This window comes from Panthera uncia, chromosome F2 (genome assembly GCF_023721935.1).
Source record: "Panthera uncia isolate 11264 chromosome F2, Puncia_PCG_1.0, whole genome shotgun sequence".
In the NCBI taxonomy this organism is placed as follows: domain Eukaryota; kingdom Metazoa; phylum Chordata; class Mammalia; order Carnivora; family Felidae; genus Panthera; species Panthera uncia.
This window is the reverse complement of record NC_064812.1, coordinates 78577135-78587387: the sequence shown is the minus strand read 5'-3', so window position 1 is coordinate 78587387 and position 10253 is coordinate 78577135. Positions and strand designations below refer to the sequence as shown.

Genomic DNA, 10253 nt, shown 5'->3' with positions numbered 1-10253 from the left:
TTAAAAAAAAAAAAAAAAAAAAAAAAAAAAAAAAAAAAAAAAAAGAAGTGTCTGCCTTAAAAGAGTGCTCTAAGGGACGACCTCTTCTGTGGTTGTGATGGTAAAGACTGAATATATAACGCAATATATGGAACATTTTGTGTGCTCAGTAAGTGGCTGTCAAAGATCCTTATTAAAGAATCTGTGATGTGTTGGTTTGTCTTCTGGAGAATGACTGGCAATTTAGACAAATTCATATGTAGCACTGAGGTCTCATAGATGAGGAAGTTTAAAAATCACCAACCTGGGTAGGTATTTGGTATGAAGGATCTCCCTTTGCATTGGAAATGAAGGATAGCCTTCCCATGCTGCTTTGCACAATTTCTAATTTTTCTGGCATCTGGAACCAAAGGTCCTATAAAATTCCAAGATCCTTTCACTGCAAATTATCGAGAGCACCAGCTACTCAGGCTACGGAGAAAAGAATGAGGAGAGGGCAGGGACACCTATTTAAGAGGGCAGATCCTGCATCCATCCACGTTGGTTGTGCTTCAGACTGTAAAAGAAACAGAAGCACCAGGAAATAAATCAGGGAGAAAACATTGAAGTCAGTTATGTGTGTGTGTATATAGTTGACATACCCATTGCTTTATCTGAAAGGTTATTTAAAACTGTTGATTGAATTAGGAAAAGAAATATGGGGTGAAGGACGTATGTGGGCAGCATATGCTTCTACCTATAAAAGAGCTTCTAAACTGGGAATCACTGAGGATGCTGAACCATTTTTATTTCTAACTAAGAAATTGTCTTCTTTGTACATAATTTATTTTTCAAGTCTTCTATTTTCTTTTATGAGCTATTGAATTTTATTTTCTCATGTGTTAGGAATGCAAAACATTTTTAACTTGGAAAGCGATAAGTTTAAATTGACATCTTTAAGGTAAAACAAATATATTAACTGCCTCTAAAATAAGTAACTGTCAAGGGGAATGTCTATGGTGTGATCTTTTTTTTCCTTTTTGCCGAAAGTCACCATTTACCTATAGAAGAAATGTAACAACATTTTTATTTTAATGATGTAAATGTAAACATTTTGAAAATCAAAATTAAAAAAATAATAGCACATTTGAAAGCATTTTCCAAGGAGTAACCTAGAGTATAACAATCAGGTACAATGTTATCTTCTCATAATAAAGAAACAAATAGTGCTAAAAATTACAGTAATCATGAAATCTTTGAAAATGAGAAAAACAGAATTTTGAATTGAAAAATTAATTATTTGATTTTGAAAACAGGTACTGTAGAATTGTTCATAATATATGCATATTTTATTTATAGCCTTTTACATTTGCATTAGGATCAACTGTTTAAATTGTCCCATTTGAGTTTCTTAGGGCATCTCTCATGTCTTTTTCAAATTTATGGTCCCAGGTATCAAGACATTGGCTGGCATATTATCATTTACTAAATAACTTAGTATTAGAGAAATGGTATAAATGTGGTATTAATGTATATCAGTTTTTTTTTATTCACTTAGAGGAATGATGCAAGATATTATTAAACAAGGTTATATATTACATCAGGATCCTAGGAGTACTTAAGACTTTGAAAGTAAACATATTAGTATAGGTTGGGAATTAAATGAGTTTTTATTTTTATTCACCAAACCTTGTAATAGAAGTCAAGAGACCAAGATAAACAATAAGTCAATAGCCCACACCACATAAATTTTACAAATCAGTGTACCTTAAGGCATCTGATACAATCAAATGCCAAAGTGGATTGATCTTCCAGAATGGCAAAATAAGTTCTTCTAAAATGGCGCTTCTCTGGAAAAGTAGTGTTAAAAAAAAAAAAGTCAAAATTATCAGAATTAACTTTTTCAGACTTTGAAATTAAACACGTTTGCAATAACTGTAGATTTAGTACAGACATGCCCATGCTCTGTCTCTCTCTGTCTTTCAATAATAAATGAACATTAAAAACTTTGAAAAAATAAGTGACATAAGGAGGCGGTGCTTGTGGAATGTAGGGTGCATATTGGCAGTTTAGGCTCATTACAATTCACCTTTGCTTCCTCTGTTGGGTCATTTCTTCTGGTGGCAGATATTTTTCTTGCATGTCTGTCTTCTTCCATTTAATTTTTTTTTAAGTTTACTCATTTATTTTGAGAGAGATAGAGTGCAAGAGGAAGAGGGACAGAGAGAGAGAGACAGAGAGAGAGAGTCCCAAGCAGGCTCTGCACTGTCAGCACAGAGCCCCACGCAGGGTTCCATCTCAGGTGAGATCGCGAACTGGTGAAATCATGAGTTGGAGGCTTAAGCGACTGAGCCACCCAGGAACCCTTGTCGTCTTCAATTTTGACAGATTGAATTTCTCCACCTCAGCCATATTGAGTTTGTCAGACACTGTTGCAGAGGAAGCAGAGGAAGGCGTACAGGAAGTGGAGTTAATAATAATTTTTATTTCACATAGTTTAAAAAACACATATGACAAACATGGACTAAAACTTTGTTATTCTTTTTTATGAAGTTATAAAGTCAGTAACATGGATTTTTTTTTTTTTAGAAAATTGAGGTATAATTGACAGGGAACATTTCAGATGTATAACATAATTATTTGATATTTGAATATGCTGTGAAATGATCACCACAAAGTCTGGGTAACATCCATCACCATACATAGTTACAGTTTTTTGTCTTTGGATGTGAACTTCTAGGATTTACTCCATTAGCAACTTTCAAATATGCAGCACCGTGTTATTAACTCTATAGTCACATACTGTGTATACAACCCCACGACTTATTTTTTGTATACCTGGAAGCTTGTAACGTTTGATGCTTTTCCCCTATTTCACCCACCCCCTAATCCCTTCCTCTGACAACCACCAATCTGGTTACTATATCTATAAGTTTATTTATTATTATCATTCCACATATATGTCAAATCATCTCTTTCTTTGTTGGACTTATTTCAGTTAGCAGAGTGCCTTCAAGATCCATTGATGTTGTCACCAATGGCAGGAATTCATTCTTTTTCATGACTGGATGATATTCTTTTGTGTGTGTGTATGCATGTGTGTGTGTATGTGTGTGTGTGTGACATTTCTTTATTTTCCATTAATGGATATTTAGGTTGTTTCCATATTTTGGCTTTGTAAATTATGCCGCAATGAATACGGAGGTGCATGTATCTTTTTGAATTAGTGGTTTTGCTTTCTTTGCTTATATACCCAAAGTGGAAATGCTGAATCATATGGAAGTTCTATTTTTTTAATGTTTATTTATTTTTGAGAGAGACAGAGACAGAACATGAGTGGGGGAGGGGCAGAGGGAGAGGGAGACACAGAATCAGAAGGAGGCTCCAGGCTCCGAGCTGTCAGCACAGAACCTTATTGGGGCTTGAACCCACAAACTGTGAGATCACGACCTGAGTTGAAGTCCGACGCTTAACTGACTGAGTCACCCAGGCACCCCTGGAAGTTCGTTTTTACTTTATGAGGACACTTCATAGTGTTTTCCATAGTGTCTGCACCAATTTACATTCCCATCAACAGGGTACAAGTGTTCCCTTTTCTCCACTTCACCAACTCTTGTTATTTCTTGTCTTTCTGGTAATAGCCATTTAACAGGTGTGAGGTGATATCTCACTGTGGCTTTGATTTTCATTTCCCTGAGAATGAGTGATGCTGAGAGCACCTTTCCAAGTACCTGTTGGCCATCTGGATGTCTCCTTTGGGAAATATCTATTCAGATTTGTCCATTTTAAGAATCAGATTATCAGGGCGCTTAGGTGGCTCAGTAGGTTGTCTGACTTCAGCTCAGGTCATGATCTCACAGTGCGTACATCTGAGCCCCACGTCGGGCTCTGTGCTGACAGCTCAGAGCCTGGAGCCTGCTTCAGATTCTGAGTCTCTCTCTCTCTCTCTAACCCGCCCCCACTCATGTGTGTGCCCTCTCTCTCTCTCTCTTTTTCACTGTCAAAAATAAATAAACATTTAAAAAACTACAAATCAGATCATCATTTTGCTCTTGGGTTGTATGAATTATTTATATTTGGGGGATATTTATTGAGTCAGATTTTTACAAATATGACTTCACATTCAATAGTTTGCCTTTTTCTTTTGCTGTATAGAAGCTTTTTATTTTGATGTAGTCCCACTTATTTATTTTTGCTTTGTTGCTTTGTTTTTGGTGTTGGATCCCAAAAGAAAAAAATCATTGCCAAGACCAATGCCAAGGGACTTACCATCTATGTTTTCTTTGAAAATTTTATGGTTTCAGTTATTACATTAAAGTCTTTAATCTATTTTGAGTCAATTTTTGTGTATAGTGTGAGATAGTGGGCCAGTTTTATTCTTTTATATGTGACTGTCCAGTTTTCCCAACACCATTTATTGAAGAAATTGTCCTTTCCTCATTGTATATTCTTGGCTCTTTTGTTTTAAATGAGTTAGACAATATGCATGAGTTTAGTTTTGGAATCTTGATTCTATTCCATTGATGTGATGTATCTGTCTTTATGACAATGCCGTATCATCTTGATTCTATAGCTTCGTAATATAGTTTGAAATCAGAGTGTGATGCCGTCAGCTTTGCTCTTTCTCAAGGTTGCTGGGCTATTCAGAGTCTTCTGTGGTTCTATACAGATTTGGGGATTGTCTGTTCTATTTCTGTGAAAAATACTAGCGGAATTTTGATAAGGATTACATTGAATCTATAGATTGCTTTGGGTAGCATGGACATTTTAACAGTATTAATTTTTCTAATCCATAACCACAGAATATCTTGACATTTATTTGTGTCTTCAATTTCTTTCTATCACTGTCTTTTGGTGTCTAATGTACAGCTCACTTACTTCACTGGTTACATTTATTCCTTGGTATTTATTATTTTGATGTAATTATAAGTGAGTATATTTTCTTAATTTCTCTTTCTGATAGTTTATTATTAGTGTATGGGAATGTAATAGATTCCTGTATATTGATTTTATACCTTGCTGTTTTACTGAATTTGCGTATTAGTGCTAATGTTTTTTAGTAGTGTCTTTGGGATTTTCTTTTATAATATCCTGTTATCTGCAAATATATGTATCTGTAGATATTTAAGTCCATCTGGTCCAATATGGGGTTTAAGGATGATGTTTCCTTTTGATTTTCTGTCTGGATGATCTATATATTGATGTAAGTGAGGTATTAATCCCCCAACTTTATTCTATTACTATTTCACCCTGTAGATCTTTTAATATTTGCTTTATATAGGTGCTTCCTAATTTATTAAATGTTAGAAAAACATAATTGATTTCGCCTATCAATTCATTTCTCTGCTCATTTAAGAAAGAAAAATGGACTTCTCTAAAAGATTATCTATACTTACTTTATTATTTTTTTGCACTCAATCACTTATGAACTGATTGCTATGAGTCTTTTGCATCCATTTCTCCATATAAACTTCTTTGTCAAGGATCAAAATGATCTCCATGTTGCTAGATCCAATAGTCAATTTCCAATTCTCATTTTCCAGACTTTGTGTTTTGTCTCTCTCTCTTCCCCGGCAATGACTGTTTTTTCTTTTCTTTTCTGTTTCTTCCCTACTTTCCTATATTTTATACTGCAGGATTCCTCAGATTAGTCCCTAATCCTTCTCTCTACATACCCTCCAAGCCTTGCCCTTCTCACTCAGATCACTGCTTTATCCTTTATCTCATCTTTGCTCTGACACATCCTAATTTTTATATCCTACCTTGATTTTTCTACACTAATATATACATATATATATAACATATATATATAACATATGTTATATATAATATGTTATATATATATGTTATATATGTGTCATATGTTATACATATATATGTTATATATAATATGCATGTTATATATAATATATATGTTATATATATGTTGTATATGTGTTATATATATGTTGTATATGTGTGTTATATATATATGTTACATACTTACCCTTTTAATCCTATATGCTCTCAGATGTAACATGTCCGAAACCAAACTTGATCTTTCATGAAAACCCTGTTTTTTTTTCATAATTTCTCCATTTTACTAAATAACAACTCTCTCCTTTCAGTTGCTCAATCAAATATTTTGGAATCAACCTTGACTCAAGTTTACTCTCAAACCCCGCTCCTTTCCTTATTGAAAACTTTATAACTTCTTTCCTTTTTTTCAATCTTCTTCCCAAGAGCTTATTCTCAACAGTGTAGTCAGAATTATAATTTTAAGACTTATGTCAATTCTTGTCACTTCTCTGCTCAGAAATTTCCCTTGTTTTTTTTTTCCATGTCACTCAGAGTAAAACTCATGAAGAGTTCCTATGGACTGCAAATTCTGGCCTGTGTTATTTCTTTGACTTCATTTCCTAGATTTTTTTTTAGACATTCCAATGATTTACGCCTTAGTTCTGATTTTGCACACATGACAATGGAGATTCTCTTATCTTGCAGCCCCTCCCTCACACACTTTTGCTGTCTTCTCTGCTTTCTTTTCTTTTTTTAAAAGTTTCTCTTTCCTTCTTATTTAGTCAGTTATTTTTTGAGGGAGAGAGAGGGCACAAGTGAGTGAGGGGCAGAGAGAGAGGGAGAGAGACAGAATCCCAAGAGGGCCATATAGGGAGGGAAAGAGAGGAAGAGAGATAGAGAGAGAAGCGGGACTCACTCATGGCGGGGCTCGAGCTCACCGGATACAGAGCTTGGACCCACAACCCGCGAGATCATGACCTGAGCCAGACAGAGTCTGATGCTTAACAGACTGAGCCACCCAGGCGTCCTTCTGTTTTATTTTCTTGACTTTACTTACAATTATTTCAGCAATATTATATTTAATTGATTTATAGTCTTGTATCTTGTGTCTTGCCACTAGAATTAAGTCCCTTCAGGACTTGGTTTGTCTGTTTTGCTCACTATTTTTTATCTTTCCACCAAGAAAAAGACTAAATGCCTATAAAGCACTCAATAAATATTCACTGAATGAATGAATGAATGAACAATTAAAATTTGAAGACAACTTATCTTTAGTGAGATTTATGGCGTTCAGAAGAGCTTTATCGTAAATAATCATAATAAATTTGATGTAAAAATAAATAATTTGATGGAGTCATTGTGGTTGCTCAGCAGGTAGATGGACAGATGTGTAGGTCTAGGAGTCATATTAGAAATGAGTAAATATATATATATATATTTATATATTATGTAAGTATATATATACACATACATATATATCTGTATATACACATACATATATATCTGTATGTATACATACAGATATATCTGTATATATATATATATATATATCTGTATATATATATAATATAATATATATATATCTGTATATATGTGTATGTATACATGATAGTTAAAGCCCCAAGAACAGATATAGTTGCCAAAAGTGAGCATGGAAACAGGAGAAAGATGAGTTGACATTGGAATCTAGAATCAAAATTGAGCACATGTCTGCCTCCTGCTTTCTCTTCTTACCTATCACTTCCCACCTACCACTCACGCTCCTGAAAAAAAGGTGTAAAAACTTCAAAGTGCCAATCTACATCAAATAATTGGCATATAATTTACAAGGTATGAATAATTGGAATGAGTAATCTTTCTAAAAATTTCTGTATGATTATTTATTTTTGACAACCAAGACATAATCTCCAAGTCACTAAAGATGTGGTAGAATTATTTTTGAGAAAACATTGTTATATTTTTACCCACTTGCAATATTCAGATGTTTTCACCTTTACCAAGAGTGAATTGCATGTTTTTTTCTGGTTTTATTTTTTGTAACAGTACATGGGCACATGCAGATTTTCCAAAACTTTACCACACCTTTCATATCTGGTGGACTTAATCTGGGTTGATATCAAACATATTCAAAGTCTCCGGGTGACATAAACTGGCGGCACAAAGAGTGAGGGGATGAACAGGTGACTTTGACACAGAGTTAAGGCAAGCAGAAAGCTGCTCGTGGGCAAATATACGTCATGTTGCCAATGAAGTGGGTTGTTAAAAAGAAAACTTCTGAAATAATTTATGATGGGGTGACTGAAAGCATTTTTCGGTTAAAGCCTTTAAGGAAATGAGAATAACTAAATCAGATCTTTGCTGTTTTCCAGAATCAGCTAACATTTGCCATAGGAAGCTGTGAAATACAATACCAAAGTTTTGAAGGGAAGTACTGAGGCAGCATAGCTGTTTTATCTATATCGTACAGAACTATGAGTGAATTTGTGTTGCGCTCTTAGTGTGTTTCTGCTGCATGACCTGAGAAAATATTCCTAAGCTGAATTATTTTATTTCAATAGTTTCCTGGTGGATGGCAGATATTACACTCTGTCCCAACTGAATAGACACGATGTGTTGTTTCTCATCGTCGCATATTACGAATTGCAAACACAATTAATGTGCATATCTGTTGTAATTCTGCATCCTTTATTACAAATGTGTAACGATAAAGCAACAACTTTGTCAGAAGTTTCGTGTGGTGTATTACCCTCTAGCGAATCCTCTTTGTGATAATTTTGTCATACAGATTCCATTCAGCACACGTATGTGTCTCCTCTCTATCCTCTTGAAATTAAGACATTTCTATGGGACGATTGATGGTTTTCCATAAAAAATATTTGTGACGTCAGCTTTTAAAATCTATCCTGAATATCACCTCCTGATTTTACAGCCAGTCTGACACCATTAGTGTTTGAAAAACAAAAAAGAAAAAAACCAAAACGCCTTGTTTCTTTTCTCTCTTTTCTTTTCTTTTTTTTTTTTTTTTTTTTTTTTTGCAACGTGGGATACAAATTTCCTTAAAGATCTCAATGGGAAATGCTTTTAAAAACTTCAAACTATTATTGGGCCTTGGTTGAGTTTTGTTTTGTTTTTTTTAAACAGTCAGATACAACAAATTTAAATAATCAAATACAACAGTTAAAATTAGTTACATTTAAAATTAATGCATGTATTTTATTTTGGAATGGCACCATTTGGCTCCTGGTGCCGTAAATATTGATATACCTTTGCTTTCAGCATTTCGTATTCAGTGTCTTATGACAAATTGTAACTTATTCTACAGAATAATGAAGAATATTTTTTAAATATTTTAATCCAAATGTATCATTGGAAATGTGTATAAAGAGGTGAAAAATACTTTTTAAGCCACTCCCATGTTTCTCTTGTACTTTATCGAGAATAAGATTTTATTCTGGCCAAATATATCTCTATGCAGCATTTACCAATACTGAAGTGACTTTCATAGATAATAAGAATGCTTAGCATTTCTAGCCTCGGACTGCCATGTTTTGAAGTAAATCTTCAATACACATGAAGTTTACATATTGAATAAAAAGACCTACAGTTTATATGCATTGGATATAATTAACTGGTTCCAATTGGTTTTATCAAGCTTCAAAAAATGACTATTATCTAGTTGTCTAGTTATTACCAAGTGTTTTCAAGACACTGATTTGTATTTGATCTGAAGCTTTTCTCGTTCCTTTGCAGGAGCTGGAATTTTCAAATCTGTTCGCTGTTCTCCACTGCATTCATTCGTTCTTTGCTGCCAAAGTAGCTTGTTTGGACCCTCTCTTTTTAGGCAATCAGGCTGCAGCTTCCGCTGCTCCCAGCTCTGCTACAACAAGCAAAGCCAAGTACACAACCTGACACACGGGGCTTCCTTTTGCCATGTACCATGACTGTACAAACAGAATAAACATCCTCATCATTTTAGACGCTGGAGAAACAATGGTGTCACCAGGTCGACAGTGAATTCGATTTGAAATTTCAGCAGAAAACAAGAAGGTCCTAAGGGATCTCAAAAGCATTTCTGTTTTGGAAGGCATTTGTGAATAATCTTAAAAGAACCTAACAGCTCGTTCTCACTCAGTTTATTTGTACCAGTATTTCATCAAAAGTGAAGACAAAAAAATGAATGATTCAAAGTATGTACATAATATAAAAAAATTGTAAGCTACCTATAAATAAAAATACCACTTAAATGGTTATTTCTGTATTTTAGATTATTTTGTATGACAGATACCTGTCGGGCCAGATCATGAACTAATGCCCTATCATTGAATTATAAGTAATATAAAGGAAGCAGACCGTATGGAAGCAAGGAAACAAAGCATGCAAAATTTCATCAAGGAAGAAAGCACTTTAATTTGCTGATGCAGAGTTTTTTGTGTATTCTCATTCTGCAACATGACACTGGCACTCCAATTTTGTTTATCTTGTTGTCAAATATTCTTAAGAATTTCAAAAGAATAAAT

The 10253-nt window shown here is 34.1% G+C and overlaps 1 protein-coding gene across 2 annotated transcripts in view; it reads left to right on the top strand.

The window, feature by feature from the left end:
• Positions 1–9994, top strand: part of SNTG1 (syntrophin gamma 1) — a 327584-nt gene extending 317590 nt beyond the window's left edge. For both annotated transcript variants that reach the window (XM_049633712.1, XM_049633711.1), the window contains one exon: positions 9487–9994. In XM_049633712.1, the coding sequence (XP_049489669.1) occupies positions 9487–9645 (159 nt within the window). In that variant the 3' untranslated portion in view covers positions 9646–9994. The remainder of the gene's footprint in view (positions 1–9486) is intronic.
• Positions 9995–10253: the final 259 nt, after the last annotated feature.